We start from the raw sequence: 25,521 nt of genomic DNA, 5'->3' as shown, positions 1-25,521 counted from the left end.
CCCTGTGCATCATTATGTTTATCCTAGTCAGCTGTTTCCTCATGTGTCTCCACTTCCCCTATTTAAGTCCTCTGTTTTCTGAATGTCATTGTCGGGTTGTCTGTTATCCCCACCATAGTCATAGTCATAGTCCTTGTCCTTCATAGTATTTGTTTCTTAGTGTGTTTTTAGTTTGCTTAGGGTTCCTTGTTTAACCCCTGCAATCATCCAAATAAAGGATCACTTTCTGTTTAAACCTGCAACACCTCGTCCACATCTGCTTTTGGGTCCTGTTTCAAAAAACACACCGGCGCACCCCGCCGTGACAGTCACCTATACAGTACTGCAATCATGATGATAAATTGTACCTGTCAATTCAGTTTCCAGTGTAGTTGTACATTTCCTTCAGTAGTAAAGGTGGTCCTGACACATTCAAGGGATTAACATAAAGTATTTATATATATCATGTATTTATTTAGAAACTTTGAATATTACACATTTTCCTTTGATAAGGCAGGTTAAATGAACTCCAGAAAGATGGTGTTACTGCAAACATTCCAGCTCTCATAATGGCATACATTTACAGTGAATTCATATAATAAATGACACAGAATTTCTAGTAGGCCCACTATTATACAATATTAAGGATCAGGAGAGACAAAGAGAGAGAGAAAAAAGACTGGCTTCAACTGAAAGCCTCTCTTGGAAGATTTCTCAATTTATTACATCTCAGAGAATACATTATAAATACTCAAAAATTAAAATACTGTATTAGCGCCAAAGAGTTACGTTAAAGACACTTGAAAGGAAAAAAGAAAAAATCTTATGTGCATAACTACAGCAAAAAGGTTTTGCATCCTGTCAGGCTAACTAGAGCTACCTACAGATGTCTATCAGACATTGGAGGACAGTACTTTATGCAAATATGCTAAGTCACTTGATTGAAGGAAAAATACTACAGCAAACAAATAAGCCGTTGTCTATAGCCTATGTGCAGCTTTGCACTGCCTAACAGCACCACAACATCCATTATAGACTAACTACATACTGGTAGTGTGTCAGAGGACATGCCAAGGAAGATCAGCCAGCCATTATGGTCTGTGTTATCTCACCAGCTCTCAATAATTTAAGCACAACGATGTGCACATCCCTGGGAGGATTTAAAGTTTCAACATATTTGAGGTTTAAACAACATTTTAGGGCTGGGGGGGAAAGGGGAAAGAGGGAGGCCCAAAAGTCAAAGCAGGCAAATACTTTACATAGTCCCAAAAGGAGTTGGCTAAATAGTGGTGTTTTAGGGAGGAGTGTGGCATCACAGCTAATCTGTGTGTCCGTGAAATGTTACCTCTAGGCCTATTCTGCTCAGTATTCTGCATTTTTTTCCTAATTCATCTACAAGCAGCAGAGGGGTGTGGGAGTTCTTTGTGCCTTATTGCTTTTCCTGTTTATTCCACAGTCTCGTTCCCTGAAGTTGCACTAAGTTAACAGTCAAGAGAAACTGTCTCGTGCAGCGCCTGTTTGTCCTCCGCCTCCACGTCCCCGCTCTCCGCGCTCTCCGCGCTCTGACACGAGAGCTTCTCCTCACATCTCACTGGTCGGACGATGACGCACGGCCTCACGGGCTCCCCGCTCGCCCCGGCGCGCGCGGGGTTGCGACTGTCGCGCTCGTACTCCTCCTGCGCGCGTTGGATCTTCCTATTCCGAAGCTTCCTCTTGTGGAAGTGGAAGGTTGCCAGGGAAACGAGGACGATCCCCACGAGCACGGCCACCAGCACGAGAAGCGCGAGGGTGGAGGAGAACGGCGGAAATAGGCTGAGCTGCTCCGCGCAGGTGCCGTTACTGGCCTGGAACCCCCCGTGACAGCGGTGCAGCGGCACCGACAGCCCCGAGGCCTCGGCGGTTCTGGCTGTCATCCCGGCCACTCCAAGTCTCACTGACCCCTGTACCCTTCGTGCTCTCCGGGCTCAGCGCGGTGACACCGGCCCGCGCATGTGGTTACCTGCACCGAAAAGAAGACACACGAGACCCGCTTGATCAGCTCCAGTGGAGGCAGAACATTAGAAACCCGCCCTCCAGTTTCCCCATTAGCTGATCCATTCTACATTAACAAAACCAAACCGAGACAATTAAGATGGCAAGTGGCACTGTGATGGCACTGTGATGGCACTGAATCCCAGTGTTAGATGAAATGTGCCAACTCCTAACAGATAATACGCCCAGGTCAGGTTGAAAATAAATGAATGAATTAAATTCGGACGTTGCTTTGAATGTAAGACACAGCAGAAGTCGGGACAATACATCAGCTATTGTAATGTGTAGGCCTTCGAGATTTAGACCCAACAGAAGCCCTTTTCTGCGCTCCACGCAGCAGCGTTTTAAGATAAGAATGTCATCTTTACGCAGAGTATAATAATCTGCATCAGCTCAGGCAGGTAGGCTATATTTAAACAGGAGGAGGAAAAAAGCTGGAGTCTTACCTGATAAAACAGTCAGTGCGGGAAGCGGTCCGTGAGTGGCGAGCCGATGTGTGTAAATGGGAAAACTGGATCGCGGTGACGCATTTCATACAATGTGATGCTGTTGCTGCTGCTGCTGCTGAGCTCCGATCATTCAGGACGCTTTGATTGCCGCAATCCGCTCAGTCTGCATCTAGGACGGCGCTTTCCCCCAGCTAAATATCTCAGGTAGAGAGGGAAACTCCCTCACTATGCATCAAAGTGGGCTTTTCAAAAATGCGATTAGAATAGAGCTGTGTCTGGTTTTCCTGGAAAAGCGTCCCTCCTCCTCCAGCCGTCCGCTGCTCCACTCAGCATCTGAATGAAGAGCTGCAGCTGCATTAAAGGTCTCCTATACCAGTCAGCTGGCAGGGTTGTTTGTTCCCCCCCCTCTTCACCCTGAGATGTAATTTATGTATTAACATGACCCCGGTGCGTGCGCTTCATTCCAATCAGCAAACTAATAAACACTAATCATCCTGGTGACTAAATAAGGAGGAAAATTAGCTATCAGTGGCATTCCTGAGGGTGTGGTCAGTCAAATGCTGCAAACCTACATGCTATGAAGATTTTAAGCTTCTTTATAATAACAGAAATTGCATTCATTTGTAGGTCTGTGCATGCTGTGAGGATTTCATTTGCTTCTAAAGTTGCTAGAAAGCTCCACACCTACACTTGTTACCATGAGACTTTATGGGATTTGTGCTCGGAGAACATCTCTGTGCATTTATCACAGATCTACAGCTGAAAATCAGTTTAACTCTTCATTAAATCAAGCTGTCGCAGGTGTAACTCTGCTAAGTAAACACTTTGGAAATCAATATCTGCTTCAGTGTGTGGGTTCTGGGGGCAAATACATGATCTTCACACTGCTGAAGTTTTATATCAGCCTAGAACAGCCAGATACAGTTAGCCCTCTAAATATGGATTGCAGGTTTTGGTGGCGATGGACCAAAATTCCACTGAACTGTTTTTTTTGTTTAAATCTGTGGCATGAAAAGTAAAGGTAGAAGGGAGTCTGACTGGTCCTAGCAAGGCGTAAGTAATACAATTTTTGTAAGTTTTCTTTGCAAGTTTTTCACCATAAAAGTGACTACCGAGTGTATTTCTTTGTGGATTTTTTTTTAGTGCAATTAGGATCATAATTATCCTGATGAAAGTTCACTTTCTGGTTCAGCTTTAATTTGATACAGATATAATCTCATTATGCTCAAGCAGAATTTGTAGTTCAATCAGAGACTGACACTTTTCCAGTTCAGGTTTTGTCCAGCTCTCATAATGGGCTTCTTAATGGCTCGCCTCCCACGACAATAAAATCTGTGCACAGTCTTTCTGATTGAGATACCTGCCCAACCTATGAAGACATTTAGGATTGCTCATCACTTCTGGTAGATTCTTCTTGCCGTTTACGTGCTATTAGACAATCATTTGAAATATACCTCACTTGGTAGAATGATTTATCCACGAAGACACCCACAGCTCATTTTCTCTGGAGGTTGTTGATAAAAAACGTTTAGCAGACTCTTGAACCTTTGATTCAGACTTTCTGCATTTGAATTTGTGATAAACGTCAGGCTTTTTTGTTCACTCTTATCTATGTAATAACTCTTTTACATTATGACTAAAAAAAACTAACATTTTGTTGATTTTTGACACCTTCTACTACTGTTTCAAAGAAATTCAGGTGTTTATTAGTTCAAATATATTTTTATTTTTTTCACATGACTGTAGAAACAGTTTACAAAAAAAGCCTCTAATTGAAATCACGACCGAGATAAGCTCAACTCCCTGACTGGAAGATTACTGCAGGCATTGTGACACAAACTCCAAATATAGAAGTGTGGGTGAAGGAGAAGTGAGGAGACGCTTCTACAACGAGGACACCTCGACCTACTGAGACTTTAAAGCATTGTGAGAATATGCCGTATGCCACTAATACTGCTTTCTCATGCAAACAGTGGGCTTCTGTTTTATTTCATGATGAGCGTAGTCCCATTTTTCTTTTGTTTCGTAACGCTGATAATCTGCAGCCTTGTATCTCAGCTTGAGGGTTTGAGTTCGTAGTGTGAAAAGTGGTAATTTATGCACAGTAAACATTATGCTGTCTATTTGTGAGGTTTAACAGGCAATAAACTTCACACCCTCCCTGTGTTGCTAGACTGTTGTCATTCAAATGAATGAGAGGGCTTCACTTTTTCGCACTGTTCTCAAATTGGTGTGAACACAGCTTTAAAAGTCACTCAGCCTTTGATACAATATCATTGCCAGGCTGGTACATTATTTTGCAATGTAATCACCATATGTCTGCTGTTCAACTCAAAGGCAGGGAGAGGAACGATGAAATGATTGCTGGAATGATTAAAAAAAATATTAAGAAGCAGGAGCTGCTGTGCAGCCCTTTGGTGTTCATTAACCTTTGAAATGCTGGATCAGTTACTCAAACTGGATTCGAGGCCTCAGATTACATCTGTGCCATCAGAGTGTTGCAGACTGCTTTATTAAGGATGCTAATAACGTCAACAGGATGCCCCATAGGGGAAATGAAATGTTTTATTATTTATAAAGGCAACCTTTATTAATATTTTCCAGCGCCATGTTTATACCTGAATTCTACTGGAGTAGCTGTGCATGATTCCATGATTGACACAATTTTTTTTATAATCTTTATTTATATAATTCAAGGCCTTCATCCAACTCATCATTGTCCCCTCTGTTAGAGGAGTTGTTGTTACTTCTTTTTAGCCAGCTTTCTTCTGATTGGCTGCTTCTTGCAAAGAGAAGGTTTGAACTGCAGGTGGGTGGGGCTTCTGTGCTCACAGCTGGAGCTTTGAGTGAAGTAACCATATTAGGTATGTTTTTTTAAAAACATTTTTTGCCTTTATTAGTGAAAATTAGTCAGGGAAGTGGAGGTCAAAGCAGAGAAGACGAACAGCAAAGGGCAGCAGGTCAGACTTGAACCTGGGCCTTAAGTGATGCCCCATATTAACTATATTTCTTCTCATGAACATGATACAGAGCCAAGTGTAGCAAATTCTGCCTGAAACTGAGCAATTAGAGTGCAAAGGTTACTTTTACATACGCTGAACTCATTATTTGAATCTTCAGTGATGTTTCACAAGCATCCACCATTTTAGCCGTATATAGGTATATGACAAAAGATAAGGAAAAGCGTAAAAGGAGCTTCTGTGGAGTTCATGTATTCTAGTTTATAGCGCCTACATTCATCGAAGGGTTGAGAGCCATTGTTCATGATACCTCAAGCAGACTGGAAGATCCAGTGCTGCCTGCCCCTCCCACCGCCTGGACAGAGTCAGAGTTCCTCATGTTGAGTCTTGTTGATTGTGATGGTGTCAGCTGCTGCTGGTTCAGCACGACGTAGAGCAACACAGTAACCAGGTGATCGATTCTGTCAATAGACAGGATCGGCAACATCTGGCAGGTCTGTAAAACTATGGGTTGCCACAAATTAGTGTTGTTGTAGTTTTGGAATTTCTAATTAGATTTTACTTTTATTCCACTTTGACTATATGTTTTTAATTCAGTTTAGTTTCCAGGGTGCATTTTCTTCTTTAAGTTAAGTTTTTATTGTTTGACAACATTTAATTTTTATTATTTTTATTTTTGGTCTTTTTATTTTTAATGTATGGAGGGCATATTTCATAGGAAAGATGAATGTTTTAGCACTGGAATTACAATAACTTACTAATTAGTAATTACTTAATTAGTTTGGTACAGTATGAATGGCCATGGGGGAGGTCTTTATTAACAGAAAAAGCTATAAAACCTATGACAATGCACTTAAATGTCTGAAATGTATGTCCTCCTTTACAAAGCTGACCAGTAGGCCAGATTTGAGTAATTTCAGCCTGCTCGGGCCTTATGTTTGACACCCCAGTTGTAAGTGAATCTAAGCAGCTAGTGAGGCCGCTGGGAAAAGCAAAACATAAGCTAGAAGTCTCTAAAAAGAAACTCCACAAATAAAGGACAGTTTTAATTCTGAGTCCATGTTCGCTGGAGACTTGTTTGGTTTCTCTTAGTTTTAAAGTGCTGACCTCATTCGAGAGACATATGATTTAAAATCGTGTATTTAAAATTAAATTGTTCTGAATTGAATAGAGTTAATCTGTTTGGGTTCATTATCGTAGCCACAGGGTTTGCACACTGGAATTAAACTTCAGTACAAGAGATGCTGAATTGCCCAGTATGAATGTAAATCATTGTCATATTACACAGCCTATGAAACAATAAGAGCATCAACAGGAAATTGCTGTGCTTAGAGCCAACAAGTGGGTGGCCGAGACCCATGTGTTCGCTAATCGCAGAGTTGGCTGCATGTGCGTTCCTCCGAAACACTTTGAAGAACCTATTAAAGGTTAAATGATGCTCTACATGTGCAGAATACTTGCTATTTTAGTCCTATACAGCCTTGGGTAGAGGTGAGCTAGAGGTGTGAGTCTTCTCTCTTCTGATGTCCCCCACAGAGTTGGTTATTTTCAGACACTTTAGCCCACACCTCTCTGAAACGCAACCACAGCAGCTGTATTGAAAGCACTGGTCTCTGCATATCATAAGAGCAGAGTAATCTGAGATATTAAGTAGAAATTCATGTGTTATAGCTGCACAGCTGTCACTGCTTAATGTGACTTTTAATAATCTCCAAAGTTCTCAGAAACCTCTTGAAAGAAGGGAAAACATGTTAACATCATTTAACATCAATGTGATGGGGCTTCTGTATCCACTCACAGGTTGTGGTGGCTACCTGGATTAGAGGTGTGGCTTATTTAGAGTGATGTTTGTCACCTGGGTTAATTGTTCAACTGAGGACCTTTGCAATCGGTCTCCATTGTATTCATTCCAAGTCGTTTGGTTTACTTTATGCTTTGATTTTTTATTTATTTTTTTTGCACTGATCACAGATCCACACACATTACTGATGAGCTGATATGAGCTGATCTTTCACATTTTCCTTTTTAAATAAATGTATTTTTCACAAGTCATAAGTCATTTTCTTTCGAGGGTTCTGACAACATTATACTTTTCTTTTTTTTAAAAGAAATACTCACTAAAGTTTGACAAGCATAAAAGCAAAAAGAGCTGGGTATGAATATGAGAACAAATGGGTTTCATATCCATGTCCCGATATTTTTTTTTTAATCATTAATCTCGTTGAAGCTTTGGGGTGTTTTTTTACACTGTAAAGGCTCATCAGCCATTTATTGGGGAGTTAGCACCTCATCAGAAATATAGGATTTGAAATGCTTCTGAAAAGCCATAAATCTTTTGTTCTGAAATTAAATTAACTTTCTGGATTTAACCCTCTCGAAGCAGGTGTTGCCGATTTGCAACAGTTAAAAACTAACAACCTGATTACCCCACATACATATTTTATGAGTTTTTTCTACTCAGAAGTATCACTGTAGGACTTGGTTGTGCATTAGCAACAAAAAGTTTAATTTGAGCCTGAGAGGGTTAATAAATAAAGCAGATATTCCCGATGGTTTGGAAACTTGCTTACAGGCTTTAAGAGTCTTAAACAAGCAGCAGAGATGTGCAAGGGAAATACAGGGTTTAATGGTAGTGGCAGCACAGTGGCACAGTGGTTAGCACTGTTGCTGCATAGTTCAATTCCACCGTTAGACTGAGGTCTTTCTGTATGAAGTTTGCATGTTTTCCCTGTGTTTGTGTGGGTTTCCTCTGAGCACTCCCACTGTCCAACCACATGCAGTTTGTGTGGATAGGTCAATTGATTAATCTAAATTGCCCATAGGTGCAAATGGTTGTCTGTCTCTGTTTGTTAGACTGGTAACCTGTCCACGGTGTACCCCGCCTTTGGCCCTATGACACCTGGAATAGGCTCCAGTACCCTCAAAAGGAGAGACGGATGGATAATGGCAGTGATGTTTTGCACCTCAACTCAAGTAGTTCCCATGCAGCTTGGGATATAAAACAGAGATGAGTGGCAACAACAAAAAATAAAAAAGCAGAAAGCAACATTTAGTTAGATTAAGGTCCATGTGATTTTCTTTTAATATGCGTTCGTACCACAAAGTGTTGAAGATTCTCACGGTAATTTCCCAGTTGCACTCGTGGACATGCTCCATCACCGTCGGGGCTCCATGAAAAATGAATGGCCTTGGAGGGAGTGAGGGTCCCTGGATGATGAACTCACAGTAGATGAGTGCATACTGAAAGATTAATGCAGCTATTCAGGCACAGTTTAAAGCATGGCATATGTTTGTGGGCTAGTAAATGGAGAGTGATTACAGCGCTTATTTTAATATTCATACAGGTCCTCTCCTCTCAGCTGTCTAGGTCAAGTTGGCCGAATCTAAAAAATGAATCCTGGAGTAGAAGAGTAGAGAGAGGGTCTCTTTTCAAATACAAAGTGTCATGTAGTCACATTCAAGGCAGAAACATTTACACCTGCACACTCGGGGGTGGTGCAAATCACTCGGCATCGCCTTGGCTTTGTCTTTTGTGTGCCTTTGTTATCTCGTGATGAATCATAAGGGTGGAGATTACGGTGCACACATTCAGACCATCTCTCTTAGAAGCCTTTTGGTTTCCCTCAGTTGTACACACAAAAAGAGGTTGTGTGATGGATGAAAAGCGAGTTCCAGAGAGAAGTTTAAACCCTGTCCAATTTCACACCTCTGCACACTGTATGCTGTCAGCCCTTATGCCAAACAGCAGTCGGTTTAGCAGGGTTTTTTCACTGCCCGCTGAGGCTGGAAATGAGGCTGATGAGAGAATGAACTACAACAGCGAGCTTGTGAGCCATAAAACCACAACAATGGGATGATGGTGAGATGCTCCGTGCCACTGAGTAGAAGTGCAGAGTTGGTGACGGTTCTTTATGGCAGCTATTCTTTAAGGTAAAAATACTGAGTCACAATTTGAAGTCTGAAAATTAAGACTCCTCAAACCTTTAATCATGAGGTGAAGTATTTTGTGGTGCTTAAGACATCAGATAGCCACTAGAACATCTTATTTCCAAGTATTAATTTTTACATTTCCTGGTCAAAACCCCTTCAATAAAGGAAGACTAACGCCTAATTTAAACCCTGTGGCTTTGTTTTTTTACTCTTTAAAATTGTCAAAATTTAATTAAATATTGTACGGTAACTTGATTATCAAACTACAACAATGAAAAAGGTAGATTAGAAACTTTGGTGATCCACATGGAGCCCACCCAGGGGGCTCAGATTTTAGGAAACAGAGCTACAGATTTGTGATGAGCAACGCTGTTTGTTGCTCAGGGAGAGGCCACCTCCCTGAGCCTGGTTCTGTCTTCCCCCTCTCACGGTTTGGGAGTGAAGGGAGGAAGACAGGAAAAGACACTGTGGAGGAGAGCCAGAGATTAATAATAACTAATTATCCAATACAGAGTGATATCTAATCATCATTCTGCATTTAGATGGGTACACTGTGGTCATTAAGGCATGGACAGGAAGGTCAGCAGCAATACTCAGGCAGGCTGTGGAGTTTAAATGATGCCATGTTGATACTAAGGGGCCCAAAAGTGTACCAAGAAAATATCCCCCGCACCATTACACCAGCAGCAGCAGCCTGAACCACTGATACAAGGCAGCATGGATCCATGCTTTCTTTCAAAGGCTTACATAGATACTTACCGTACCACCTGAATGTCACAGCAGAAATCAGGACTCATCAGAACAGGCAATTTTTCCAAACTTCTGTTGTCCAATATTGGTGAGACTGAGCAAATAGTTGCCTCAATTTCCTGTTCTTAGCTGGCTGAAGTGTGGACTTAAGGAAAATCAAATAACAAGGGGTTATTTGATTTTCTGTTGGTGTCCTATCAACTGAAAGCAGTCTGGCCACTCTTCTCTGACATCATCAAGGCATTTTTACTCAGAGATCTACTGCCCACTGGATATTGTCTCTTTTTCGGGGCATTCTCTGTAGTCCTGGAGTTACACTCAGACGTCAATCATTTTTCTTCCCGATTCTGATGTTCACTTTGAACTTCAGCAGGTCGTCCTGACCTTGTCTAATTGCTCAGTTGCACCCAGTTACAGCTATGTGATTGGCTGATTAGACAGACGTACCTAAAAAATGTCAGGTGAGTGTACATTCACCTTTCTTTCCAGCTACCTGTGTGGCCGCTCTCTTCTGCAGGTATTGGGAAAGGAGATGTGATTTGCCCACAACCAGCACTGGCAACCCTGGACCCAGTGTACTGGTGTTCTATGAAAGCCCTTAGATTTCAGTTGTGGGTGATTCTAATCCTTGAGACACCCTTTTGGAGTTTTGCTGCTCTCTGGTTTGTTTTCTTATACAACACTGCACTCATACACTCACTCACAGCAATAACCACACCGACCACACACATCATTGTTAGCTTAAATTCCTCATTAACTATTAACTGTCATTTTGTGTGTGCAGCTCGCTTCTTCTCACGGCCATGTCACTTGTTTTGTGACACTCTCTCTATACTTTTATCTCCGGTGTCTATCAATACAAACTTGTGTCCCTGTAGCTGCCAAATGCTCTTAAGTTCAGATGCTTGCTGTGTTTATCTGGGAGTTTATAGCCCTTTTATTTTAAATGCCAGGCTAAGTAACCTGAAACAAAGGTTGACAGGAGAAGAGGCAGTGAATCAAAAGAGAAAAGATGAGGACTGATTGAAACAATTGTCTCATTCTCAGTGGGTTTGATGCAGCAAGCAACAATATATATTGTGACTGACTTTTAATGTAAAAATTATTACAGTTTTAAATATTTAATATTGAGCTCAGTTCTTTAAAAAATAAAATAAAATACCAGCAATAACTAGAGGACATCATCATCTAAAGACTCAGAAAGATTTGATTCTGCAAATGAAATAAATGAATTTATCTTGGACGTGATAAAAATTCTAGATTCTTGTTAATTTAATTATATCATGACACTTAGGTTTAAAATTTATTGTAAAACACCTTTTTGTTGGTTTTATTTCTTTTATTTACTTCAACTAGTCTGCATTAACCTTACAGAAGTTCCTCTGTGAATTTACCATGCACCTGTGCAACTCGCAATAAAATGCTTTTACAGCCAGAAAACCCAAACACTGGCTCAAACTACATTTTTCTGTTTCTTAATGACACTGTACCTCATTTTCCTGCCTATTATTCAGCCACATTATTCTCTTTCACTGCAGCCCGTGTTAATCAGAAATACCAGCTGTAATGAGAAAAGTTTGTGGGCCCGAATACTAACCACACATCGATGTCCAGTCAGTGTTTGTGCGTGCGTGTGTGTGTGTGTGTGTGTGTGTGTGTGTGTGTGTGTGTGTGTGAGAGACGTTATAAGTCTTTATATGAGGGAGCTGATATCTTTAAAGCTGCAGGCCATCTCTGGGCAGGAGTGGTCCTCTTGTTATTCCCTTCACGCGCGCACAACTGCTTTCTCTGCAAGTCTCTGTCAGCAGAATTTCTAATGAATTGCACAAAAGCCAGTTTACTATGCCTGCACTCATGCATGCGTGCACACAAACACAAACAGACACAGGCCAACTTTCTTTTTGTGCACAACAGAAATGGCTTTGGGAAAGAATGAATGAGGCTCTCATGCACACAGAAGGGAAATATCATGCATAAGTAGTTTTTTTGCCCCTTGGAAAAAAAAAAAAGATCCTGTCACTACACATTAGCATGTAGCAAAGAAGAACTTCACATCTTTTTGGAACTGTCCTGGTTTATTGCATGCAGCCTTTATTGGATAGTATTGGTAGTGGTGGAGACAGGAAGCATCTTCTTTTCCTGGAAAATGAAGATGCATATAGACTTTTTACATGCTATGTGAATCATGGCTAGCTAAAACAAAATGAATCATTACTATGGTGGCTGCTTGGGCACAATACCATGAACACTTGCACAATCTGTTTCTTTTTACAGCTGGTGTGGAGACGATATGCAGTATAACCACTAACTGTTTTCTTAAAGTAATGAACATATGTGAGGATGTCAAAAATACATCTATGCAGGTGTGCTTCAGAAATCTTTTTACCCATATTTGTCAATCCTGAGTTTCTGTTCTTAACAGTGTGTTCCTATAAGTTTGTACATTTAACTGCCTTCCAGTGTTTCCTAAATGCCATGAATCGACTTTCATCTCAGGCAAATTCACCTATCCTCTTTGAGTTGGTTCATTTCTTCAGGAAGTGCTCACCTGCCAACACACCCTCCTCCAACCTCCATTACTGCTTCAGAGCAAACCAGTGGCACCTCAAAGTAAGCTGCTGCTCGCAGTTAAAAACCTTTTACCTTCAGGAATTGTAGGTAGGGCTTGCTAAAATCTCCATGTACAAACTCACCTGGATTAACCTGCCTGTCCTCTCTCCCGGTGAAGTCTCGCTCAGTCTCCTGGAACCCTCCTCGCTGGCATCCACTCCTGTGAAACTTTTTCCTGTGAAAATAAACCTTTTGAACTGTGAAATTGCTTTTGTTGGGCCTTGTTTAAGAGTCTGCTTTTCATTACTACCATTTTAGCATTTGGCAGTATGATCAGTAACACCTTTTTCCCCCCAACATAATGTATTGTACATATGTATTTTTGAACTCCATAAACCCCAACACCTTGATTCTGTTGCTTTTCATCCATTCTGTTGTAGATTTGCTGTGCTGGAGTTATCGTCCTGTCACATGACCCCAAATTGGGGATCCCGTGTCTGGCTATAGCAACCAAGCCCATCATATCAGCAAAGGAACTGCACATTATGGCCAAACATCTTCACTCCACATCTTTCCAGAGGGGATTCATTCAGAAAGCTTGTGGTTTGTTCAAATGCAAAAAACTGTCCAAAACTTATTGAGGTGCTCACACCTGCTGATGATCAGTTAATCAGCTGCATTTGATTAGCAGCACCTGGCTGCTGCTTACCCTCTTATTTCCTATGGAAGCAATAAGCATTTGTTTTTTTTCCTCAGGACTGCATTAAAACTTTCCTTTTACAAGGCTGTAGTTCTACATAAACTTATACTACCAGTGTTGAAATCCAGCTTCCTGCCCAACACCAATACAGCTCCACCTGGACCAGTTGGAGCCCAACACTGGCCTCAGTCTGATTCTTTGCTGTCAGTGTCAGTTAGTCTGCCTGTATTTGATGCCGACTGCATTTGGGATATGTGATTCAAATAAGTGATTCATTTGTGTATAGTTATTGTTGTTACTTCAAAACAACAATAAATTAGTTCCCTAATTGGATTTGCATATTTGCTGCTTTGATTTAATACTGTAGACTATCTATATTAGATCCACTGCATTGCTAGTCACCCCACTCTTCATCCTGCCAAAAGCTCTTCTGTCCCCTCTTGCAATTCACCATCTCTGACAGTTCTCTCCAAATATGCCCAGTCATCCAGCGCTCAAATGACAAATCTAGTAATTGTTTTGAGGATCCAAAAGCACGACGCATTTAGGCAGAGCAGGTGAAGTGAGGTCGTCCTGAGGCAAAGACAACTCAGACAGCAAGTGACGCCAAAAAAGAGAGCAGACAATCAAGCTACAATGATTTCTTATATCAACTTAGTTTATTTTTCTTTGCAAACAAAAGCTGGTAAGAAGGAAGTTTTACCCATTTAAATTCAAAGTAAATACCCTACAGAGAACTCCGACAATCAAACGATCCCTGCCAGCAGGACTTGGTGATGGTTGGGAGGAAGAACTCCCTTTTAATAGGAACAAGTCTCCTGCGGAACCAAGCCCAGGATAGGTTGGTTATCTGGCCTGATGGTTTGGGGGATCCTTTCTCAAAAACTTTGAATTATACTTAAGACTAACATTTTTGTTAAAGGGAGTCTGACTTGCTGATCTTTGTTTTTGGAGACCTTCAGATTTGCTGAGTTTAGTTCAGGGCTGGACTAGTGAGCACTATTACTGTGTTATTACCGACAAACACAGATAAGAATTAGAATCGATCTTTACTGTTACTGTTGCAAAATCAATGAAACACATTTTAGCAAATCTCCGTTAGCAGCATGTAGATTTTTACATTGAAATTCCTTTAGAATAAAAGAAAAAAAGAAAAGAAAAAAAGAGTTAACTTGACTTAAAGTTAAAGAGGCACCTACATAGGGAATGTATCTAATAACGTAAGTATCTACACAGATATGTACAAGTTATATGTGCCATATAAAGGAGCAGGTGCAATATGGGGAGCGATGTGATCAATGGTAGCACACACTGAGTAAGAGGTAGGACTAGAGGTAGGTTGCATTATAATAAATACGGTTTATAAATAGAGGTAGGAATGTTGGTTGCATTATACTACAATAAATATGGTTTATGTCACAGTCTGGCTGAGGCAGAAGAAGGTGGACCCAAGTGCGGACACGCAGAATAACAAGACTTTATATTGAATTAAAACGAACTGTTTATTGAAGGCTGATCTTAGCAATAAAAAAAACAAAAGCAAAGACTAAATCATAACCTAAACTGGGTGAGCTAAACATAACAAAACTGTGGAACATGGACATAGAGACCTTGCATGAATGCATAATCATGGAGACAAGGTAGGATAACAGACGCTCAGACAAGGAATGAATGAACACACACAGACTAAAAGCACACAGGAGGTGATCAGGGGAAGTGGAAGCACATGGGGAAACAGCTGACACAAATGAACATAACAACGTCACAGTGGAAGAGTAAAACTAAACACAATGAACACAGCAACACAATGCTCTTCAAAATAAAACAGGAAACATAATGAAACGCAGACCTGACAACATGAACTTAACAAAAGACATGCAGACATGAAACACATGAAGGACATAGGAGACTTAACACAGGGGTTGAAAACATAAGGGGAAACTAATAAACAAAGAACTATAATAACAACCTAGGCATAATAGAAATGAACTTAGAAAACCTAAAGGACTTAAACATAAAAACAAACTAAAACTCAAAACACTGGGTCAAAATCGTGACAGTTTATAAATGCAGTAGAAATGTTAACAGTGAAGTTAACCTTTAATCAGGGTGGAGGTAGGATATGTTTGACAGTTTGTGGGTAGAAATGTTTATTGAGTCTGTTTCTCTTTGACCTGATTGACCTGTAGCGTTTACCAGAGGGAAGGGGGGGAGTGTACAGGGTGCGAGGGGTCCTTGATGATGAAACTGACTTTCTGCTGAAGTCTGCCAGTATAAATGTCTCTGAGGGGGGTTAGTGAAGTTGTGAAGTTGCCCGCTCTGCTGCCCTCACCACCCGCTGCAGTTTTCTCCAGTTTTACAAAAACTTTAAAGAGTCTTTAATTGGAATTCAAAAGTTTTTTTTTAATCTTTTCATACTTGAGAAACAAAGGATATGAGAAATGATCTTATCTTTCTCTGTGTTATTGTATTACCATAGAAAGTGCCTTGAGGTGACTGTTGTTGTAAACTGGCATTATATAAATACAATTGAACTGAAAAAAATAGAAAATTATTTTCACAAATAGCAAACGTCTTAACAGTTTTAAAACAAAAGTCAAGCAAGTTAAGCAAAATCTGCACAGCTCAGCAGTTACATCCCAGCACAGCAGGGCGCACCATTAAGGATGCAGGTGGAGAAGCTTTATTCACAGCTAAAAGGTTTAAATGGATTTTTTTTTTTACAAGAGAAAACAGAACATAAAAAAAAAATACTGAGCTCAAAACAAAAACAAAAGAACAAACAAACAAACCGAAAGATGACTTTTTAACCACGAGCAACAGAAATTTAACTGAAATAATATTTTCTAAAAGACCAAAATTAAACCTAGTGACTGTAGTTAAACTTAAATTTAAACCCACTTTATGACTTTATGGAAGCACAAAGTTTGAGTAATGAACTAACTGGTAATTAGAGTGCAATGATGGCAGGAAGTAGAACATGACCGCCTGCAGTGTAAATGCTGGTGGGGGTGGCGATGGAGCAGCTGGAGAGGTTCTCTGAGTGACCAGGAAGAGGCGGGTCGCACAAATGAGATTCTGAAAGGCAGAATGACAGACGAGCAGGGATTTAAAGTGAACAGAGGCTGATCGGCGTGCAGATGGTGCCTGAGGAAACTGTTGGACGAGAGTGATAATGACGAAATTGAGTTTGACAGACTGGTAAAGTGTCATGTCCTGAAGACAGACAGAAGAGAGAATGCACATTTCTTACTGAACTTGAGATTCAGATGCGCGTCATGTAGAACACGAAGCACCTCAATGTGGATTCAGTTTTAAAACAGCTGAAATGTCTTAAAAACTTTGCACCTAAGGACGCCTCAATCATCAATCCAACTGTATTTATGTATATATATTGTCTGAGTCTCTCCTTGCCCAATGTTGTGTCATCAGTCACTGCTGTGTGTTCCCCATGGTATTCCTTAATATGTGCTTTCCCTTGTTTGAGCTTAACTTTTGGTTTATCTTGGACTTTCTGTTATTTTAGCACAATATTAAAGGCTCACTTTATTACCTCACCCTATATCCTGAGTTCTGGGTGCTGCTTCCCACACAGCTATACCTGCCTGATCCTTGATAATGTTTTATGTTAACAAAATAAATACATTGGATTTAAATTAAGCACATTTTTGTGTAAAGAAAATCAAACAGTTAGACAAAGATTTACTGAAAGAAAAAATAATGCCATACTTGACAACTGGATATAGTACCGGTAAAGTGTGAATACAACATAATACATAAAATTAAATTCAAACATTGATTTATGATATATAATAGTCTAATCACATAAAGTCCATGGACAGAAAATGGGACAGACGAGGGGGTCACACATGACAAGAGCAGGGCTACACTAGGACACCCACATTTTCTATGCCCATCTCCTCTCCAACCTATGCCCCTTTAGGAGCTGCACAGCTGATCACCACCTGCCTCCATCTCACCCGATCCGTAGCGTCTTCTTCACACCAACCCTCTGCATGTTCTCCTGCACTACAGATGCAAAGTTAGACTGATCACCGTAAAACACAGATGCAACAAATGGAAAGTTGGCAGCCCTGCTTTAATGTAAATCAGCTGGAAATTGATTGGACTGGTAGTCCAATGGTGGAAGGCAGGAAGTGTGGGCACAAATCTGAAGCAGGGACCTACATTATTTTAATGGGAAGGAGCATAGCTGAAGGTATTTTTGAACTTTATTCATTGTCAGTGAACATTGTCAGATAAATTCAATATACATCATCAAAAAAGAAAAAGAAAGGAATGCATCTGAACATATGTAGATACAATTCCTTTACAAAATTTAGCAATTTTACGCCTCATGATAATACCTTTAGAGTTAAACTTCTCAACCTACAATATACAGGGAGATATTTCTGGAATACTGGAATACCACTAAAAATACCACTTAAAGTTTTTGAGTAATGCCAAAATGAATCATTTAAACTACACAAGTCAGCAAGTAATCTACACTGTAAACGCAATCATCCTGTATTTTATCAATTTAAATCAATATATTTATCCTTGTACATCACAGTTTGCAGAATCTTTATTTAACTTATTTAGCTTCTTCAAAATATAACATGCCAGCATAGCAGGAGACCTATAAAGGAAGCAGGGTTTGGGCTTATCCAGGTAACAGCCTGGGCTCTCACTGATATTAAGGTGGTTCACGTCCTGCTGCAGACCAAACCTGCTCCTGTGCAGGGTTTGTGTGAGATGTGACAGTTAAATCACCAATCCTCTGTGCAGAAAAAAAAAGTCACCATTCCTGGATGGTATACTTCTGTGGACAGATACTAACAGACTCTAAAATTTTTTTTAACAGCATCTAAACTTTTGACTTTTTTTCTGCAACCCTGGATTACTTTATTCAGCTGGTAGCCATGCACGTGTGTGCTCTTTGAATTGCCTGCCATTCAAATTACAATGCAGAGACGACAACACTTTGCAGAAACATAACTTCAACTCAATCAGGACATAATGACAAATAATCAGTACGAATAAGGGTAAGTGGTCAAAGGCAATGTTTTAAAACCTTTATGTCAGTTCAGCTGACATAAAAAGTGTGCAGGTGCACCTATTTTGGGCACAAACTGAACCACATAACGCTGGAGGAGTGAGCTGGAGGGGGCTGAAGCAGGTTTAGTTTAGTGAAACTAATTTTTTAGCAAGATATGACAGTGGGGAGCACCAGTGAAGGGTGAATCACACAGTAAAAGTGTTTATATAAATATTTCATAAAGCTTTGAATTTCTAAAACAATCCTTTTCTCCTCTTTGCAGCAGCATTGTTATAGCAACCGGTTGTTCAGCTGGCAGATAGCGCATAAGCAGCAGCTCACCTTTTCCACCCACCTCCAGGCATTATGAGTGTTATGAAACCCCTGCTTCACGCACGTTTGCATGAATAAAACCCACACCCTACGTAAAAGTGATCACACCCACATCAGATGAACAATTCTGTTCCTAAGCAACTGATGCTCTCTGCGTGGGGCTTGCATGTTCTCCGTGTGTCTGAGTAGGAGTCCTCCAGGCGCTCCACTTTCCTCCCACAGCACACAGACATGCAGCTCAGCTGGAGTGAGCACTTTAAAACACTCCTACGTTTGAATAAGTGTTCGTGGGTGGTCTGACGGAACGGGAGTTTGAGGTTTCCCTGTGAGAGCGACAGTGCGCAGATAGAGCTCCAAACCCCCCACGGCAGCTATAAAGACTCCAAGTTCTGTGTTGCATTTTCTTCCTTAATAAAATTGTCCTTATGTGCATTTCAGTGGTGAATACAGCAGACCACAGCCCTGTTAACTGACCCAGGAGGCTGCAGTGTTCATTATACTTCACAATAATTAAATAATCCCTGGAATAATTTCTCTGATGACATCAGGAGGGCTCCCCTTTAGAGTGAAACTTAAAACTTATCTTTTGGCCTCATTAGCTGATTATTCTCTGATTAGTTTGGCCCATGTCGCGTTTAGCCTCACCGCTGTGGCTCTCACTCACATGTTTGAATTATTGCAAGTATTCATAATTATACTGATGTGCTTTACAAAAGGTTATTACTTTATTTTGAGCTGATACCAACATTACAGACTCGCCTGCTGGTTCCTTTCTATATTGGTTTTTAAAAACAGTGAGAATCACTCGTTAATCAGTCATTAACTAATCAGGTATGAGTCTGATCTGTGCCTGTGTTTCGTATTTGTACAGTCTTTAGAGGATCTGTGATGGTCTTCTCTATATTGTTATGTTTTTAGCTGAAACTAGAAGATGTAAAGGCAGGTACTGAGACAGAATAACAACAAACACACTTTTAGGGTTTTTATTACAAGACCAGAATGCACAATATTGAATAGGGGTTGGTGAAGAGTGGGCAAGCTGCTGAGGTCCTTCACAGGTGAATAATTTTTCCAGAGTGAGTGTTTGATTATGAGCCCGAGGGGAAGCAGGCACTAAAGGTGATGTAGGGTGGATGAAGGAGAAACAGTTAAATACGTGAATACATAACAGAGCCCATAGCAGTTCTAAAAGACGGAACAATCTGGAAATATGTGCTAGTAATGAGTTGGTGGGATATGGGTGCACTAGCATGAGATTTGTCAGGAACAGGTGACGCTACTCCAGCCAGATTTTCAGTCCATCTAAACTTTTAATCCATCAATGAGCAGCTAAAAAGAAGGATTCACAGAATTATTGGACTCCATCCCTCCATCCATCCATCCATTCTCTTCCGCTTATCCAGTTCAGGGCTACAGGGGGCTGGAGCCTATCCCAGCTCCTACATGGTGAGAGGTAGAGTACATCATGGACAGGCTGCCAACCCATCGCAGGGCCAATAAGACACATAAACAAATGTTCACATTCAAGCAGTTTAAAATCTCCACTTAACCTAACTCCATACATGTCTTTGGACTGTGGAAGGAAGCAGGAATACTGGTAGAGAATCCACGCAAACATGGGAAGAACATGCAAATTCAGCAGAGAAAGACAAGGAGTCCATCCTAATAAACATTAAACATGCCCACCGGTGTTAATATCTACCACAGTAATGCTGTTTTTGTATCATTAGCTCAGCTCAAATCCAATGTGTAAAACCAGAGGGTCACTAATGTTATACAACTCATCCCAAGGGGACCATGAGTATCTGGAGCACATTAATCATAATCCATCCAATAACTAGGATATCTCTGTCACCACACTCACAAAGACGACACTAGATGTAACACAAACCATCTTCACTGTGTTAGATGTGTTAGTGTTATATCAGAGCAATTGGCAGTTATCTACAGGGTGGGCCATTTATATGGATACACCGTAATAAAATGGGAATGGTTGGTGATATTAAAGTCCTGTTTGTGGCACATTAGTATATGTGAGGGGGCAAACTCCTCAAGATGGGTGGTGACTATGGTGGCCATTTAGAAGTCGGCCATCTTGGATACAACTTTTGTTTTTTCAATAGGAAGAGGGCCATGTGACACATCAAACTGATTGGTAATGTCACAAGAAAAACAATGGTGTGCTTGGTTTCAACGTAACTTTATTCTTTCATGAGTTATTTACAAGTTTCTGACCACTTATAAAATGTGTTCAATGTGCTGCCCATTGTGTTGGATTGTCAATGCAACCCTCTTCTCCCACTCTTCACACACTGATAGCAACACCGCAGGAGAAATGCCAGCACAAGCATCCAGTATCCGTAGTTTCAGGTGCTGCACATCTCGTATCTTCACACCATAGACGATTGTCTTCAGATGACCCCAAAGATAAAAGTCTAAGGGGGTCAGATCGGGAGACCTTGGGGGCCATTTGACTGGCCCACAATGACCAATCCACTTTCCAGGAAACTGTTCATCAAACTGTTCAACTGCTCGGACCTGGCACCCATAATGTGGTGGTGCACCATCTTGCTGGAAAAACTCATGGAATGTGCCAGCTTCAGTGCATAAAGAGGGAAACACAACATCATGTAGCAATTTCAAATATCCAGTGGCCTTGAGGTTTCCATTGATGAAGAATGGACCCACTATCGTTGTACCCCATATACCACACCAAACCATCACTTTTGTTGTTCCAACAGTCTTGGAGGGATCCATCCAATGTGGGTCAGTGTCAGACCAATAGCGGTGGTTTTGTTTGTTGACTTCACCGTTCACATAAAAGTTTGCCTCATCACTGAACAAAATCTTCTGCGTGAACTGAGGGTCCTGTTCCAATTTTTGTTTTGCCCATTCTGCAAATTCTGTGCGCCGATCTGGGTCATCCTCGTTGAGATGCTGCAGTAGCTGGAGTTTGTAAGGGTGCCATTTGTGAGTAGCTAATATCCGCCGAAGGGATGTTCGACTAATGCCACTCTCCAGTGACATGCGGCGAGTGCTACGCTGTGGGCTCTTGCTGAATGAAGCTAGGACAGCCACTGATGTTTCTTCATTAGTGACAGTTTTCTTGCGTCCACATTTTGGCAAATCCAACACTGAACCAATTTCATGAAACTTAGCAAGCAGCTTGCTAACTGTAGCATGGGAGATGGGTCGTCTCGTAGGGTGTCTTGCATTGAAATCTGCTGCAATGACCCGGTTACTGTGTTCACCAGATATCAACACAATTTCGATCCGCTCCTCACGTGTTAACCTCTTCGACATGTCAATGGCTGTGAACAAAGAAACTTGTAAATAACTCATGAAAGAATAAAGTTACGTTGAAACCAAGCACACCATTGTTTTTCTTGTGACATTACCAATAAGTTTGATGTGTCACATGGCCCTCTTCCTATTGAAAAACAAAAGTTGTATCCAAGATGGACTTCTAAATGGCCACCATGGTCACCACCCATCTTGAGGAGTTTGCCCCCTCACATATATTAATGTGCCACAAACAGGACTTTAATATCACCAACCATTCCCATTTTATTACGGAGTATCCATATAAATGGCCCACCCTGTATATTTAACCCATATTTTCTTTGAAAAAATGAATTGCTGTCCATGAAGCCCAACAAAGATTAGGCATTTATTCGATATTTTTGTGCCCGTCCTAAAACTCAAGTTAATTATTATCTGATATAGAGCTACTTAACTTAAGAACATTTTCATTAACAATTCAGCTCACTGATAACTGTGATGGTTGAGTTCCTTTTATCCTTGCACTGATCCCTAGTTTTGATATACCTCTATGTAGAAAAGAGCCTCAGATTCTCTTGACAAATATCGATTCCCCACTTGTCTGTCACTCTTCATTTGTCCTTAAGGGTGACAGTCAATTAGACGAGAGCATTTCCAGGACTTGATTTCACTCAGCTAGCTCTGCAAGGCCTCAAGGAGCAGCTGTTCAGTGAGGTGAGAGACTGGTGGCTGAGTTTCCAGACCAAAATGGAATTATGTCCCTATTTTCATCCTGATGCACTAAAAGTGCAGCTTGCCTGAAATTGAAATGAGAGTCTTGCAGTTCTGGGTATCCGCACCTGCCTAGTATGCACCTCAATCATTCAGCAGGTTTGACAGTAAGAGCCAAGTTTAAAGAGAGGGAAATGCAATAAACCTGAATATGTAAACATTGCATCTTACAAATATGAAAACCTGCAAAACAACACAATAAAAAAAATCTGTACATGAGTCAAAATCTCTCTCTCTTGTGTAAGCAAAATACATTTTTGACTCAATAAAAAATAACAAGTGCTTTCAAATTGCTGTATTTATGAATAGCTCCATTGTCTTGTCTGCTTCTGTTTGAACTACGCTCTCTTTTGCGCATAATTAATGCTCTTAAATGTGTGGAAGGTAACCTTGTCTCGTATGCCTCTGTGTGAAAAGTACCCTCTTCTGTGTATAATTAATACTGTCAAATTGTTCCCGGTGTGAGCAGTGCGCTTTTCTCCCTTCCCCCTCTTTACCTTTGTGTTAACAGCATAGTCATTCCTTTTGTGTGTCAGCTCTGTTTATTTCATGTTTTCTAAGTAGAGATTGTTTTGGTTGATTTGGAATTCATTCGACTTATATAATGCGATTTTCTTTAAAAGCCTAATTCATGCAGCTTAATCAGCAGGCAAGATGGGTATGTTGAGATAAATCTTTTAAGGGGAGATGAGCACGCCCCTGCCAACCACCGCAAGAGGAATGTGGTGCTCTTGATCAAAGTGTAGGACAAACAGACAAACCCTCGTCCCCGCTGGACGGACTCCTTATCTGTCCCCTCTGACTGTCTGTCCTATTTTTAATGGACAGTAAAGTTGTGACATGCCCTGTTTGTCCCATTGTTGACATTCCTCTATTCTCTTAAGCCCTGGAGGCTTTGTGTTTGTTAAGCTGTAGAGCATCCCTCCTCCTCCTCCTCCCTCTCTCCCCTCTCTCTACTATCAATTACATTAACAGCATCCCGAAGCTTCCCCCTAGCATGTTGCTCCATTTTGTGACAGGAAGCCTCACTGCTGTTAGTTTATGGCCTCCTGCTACATTATTGCACTACGCTGGTAATAGAGCATACTCTCTATTCTAGTCCAGACTTTGTCCTCTAATCCGAGCCCTCTTTCCAACGCCAGACGTTTTCTGGTGACAATGAAGTATTTTTATGGCTGTGCTGATATCATCACATTTCTGTTTGTCCCTCATCTCCCAGGGCACCGCTTACGGGAAAATGAATTATACAATACAATAGATGGGGTGGATGCTCTGCAGTCAACTTGAGGCCAATTTGCCCTAACATGACTTGGCTTGTGTTTCCAGCTAGCTATACAGCTGAAGGTAATTTGAAAGCTTCTGAAATTTTGTATTCCTGCTTTCTTCCTCTCGTGTTAATTATGCATTACCAGGAAGACGCTGGTGGAGCCATGTGGCATGTCAAGTTTACCTCTGATCGTTACCAAGGCCAGAAATAGTACATCAGGCATCCCGACTCTAATTGCTTGTCGTATTCAAGCCAGTATGCATTGTAAAACCACACACCATGTAAATTCAATGGAGAGCCACAGCCTTAAATCATTCATTGATTTGAGTGAACTGCAATGGCAGAAAAACGCTGGAAAGTCATGCTGCCTCGGGCTTTGAGCTTCCCCCAGGATTGTGTGGAGTGATGGTTTTGCACTTCTCCGTGTGCACGCACAGCATGTTTGAGCCACTCAATTCAAGGTATTTCTGCACATGAGATGTTAATATTATGCTTCACTTGCTTCAAGCTTGATCTTAAAGCTGACCCCTTGCTCATTTGAACATTGAAATACCTTTTCTTGTTTTAATCATTTGTCCTGTTCATTCACAGCCCAGAAACGATAAAAAAAATTAACAGGAATCCTCCTGTAAGCAACAACAAAAAAAAAAAAAAGAAAGAAAGAAAAAAGAAAAAAATTCTCTGAACAGTCTCATTTTTTGTCTTAAATAAATTGCTCATAAATTCCCAAAATTGAAACTCATATATGGACATTGAGATTTAGAGAAGTTCAATAAACACTCCAGTTAAAAAAAAATCTGGCAATTATTTCATGGTTCAGACTTACACCGTTAAAAGACACTCTGGAGAAAAATGAAAAACTATCATATAAGATAACTGAATGCAAAAATAGTTTGCATCTATTTATTTAGCTCTAACACACTGACATAGTTTATCTCAAGGAGTTAAGAGATTCAACCATTTAGATAACTTTATGAGAGTCAAACTCCATACTTCACTGGCCACAAACAGCAAATTTGATCTTAAATGTATTATTATTATTATTATTATTATTATTATTATTATTATTATTATTATTATTATTATTGTTATTATTATTATTATTATATCATTATTATTATTATTATTATTATTATTATTATTATTATTATTATTATCATTATTATTTATAAAGAAATGTTAAAAGTAAGATCCTCTTAATGAAGGATCTGTTTACAAAACTCACAAGCCACTTCCTTGGCTACACCTTTCCAGCACTGGTTCAGACTCCCTTTGACCTTCTGAACTGCCTTAATTCTTCATATCATGGATTTAACAAGCAACTGGAAACATTCCTCAGAGATTTTGGTCCTGACTTGATAGCATCACGGGATTGCTGCAGATTTGTCAGCTGCACACCCATGATTTGATTCTCCCATTCCACCACATCCCAAAGATTTCTGTTGGATTGACATCTGGAGACTTTGGAGGGGATTTGAGAA

General features: G+C 40.5%; 1 protein-coding gene across 1 annotated transcript; it reads right to left on the bottom strand.

The window, feature by feature from the left end:
* Nucleotides 1-413: 413 nt before the first annotated feature.
* LOC113030535 (uncharacterized protein C11orf87 homolog) lies at nt 414-3,097 on the bottom strand. Its single transcript, XM_026182060.1, has 2 exons — nt 2,457-3,097; nt 414-1,978 (listed from the first exon to the last, which is right to left on the bottom strand). The coding sequence occupies exon 2, from the start codon at nt 1,890-1,892 to the stop codon at nt 1,461-1,463; it is 432 nt and encodes a 143-aa protein (XP_026037845.1). The 5' UTR covers nt 1,893-1,978; nt 2,457-3,097; the 3' UTR covers nt 414-1,460.
* Between the last annotated feature and the right edge of the window lie 22,424 nt (nt 3,098-25,521).

Source organism: Astatotilapia calliptera, chromosome 10 (genome assembly GCF_900246225.1).
Source record: "Astatotilapia calliptera chromosome 10, fAstCal1.2, whole genome shotgun sequence".
NCBI lineage: Eukaryota > Metazoa > Chordata > Actinopteri > Cichliformes > Cichlidae > Astatotilapia > Astatotilapia calliptera.
This window is presented reverse-complemented; position numbering and strand designations above follow the sequence as displayed.

Coding starts and splice junctions, on each gene's coding strand:
- LOC113030535 (XM_026182060.1), bottom strand. CDS start 1,892: ATGACAGCCAGAACCGCCGAGGCCTCGGGGCTGTCGGTGCCGCTGCAC.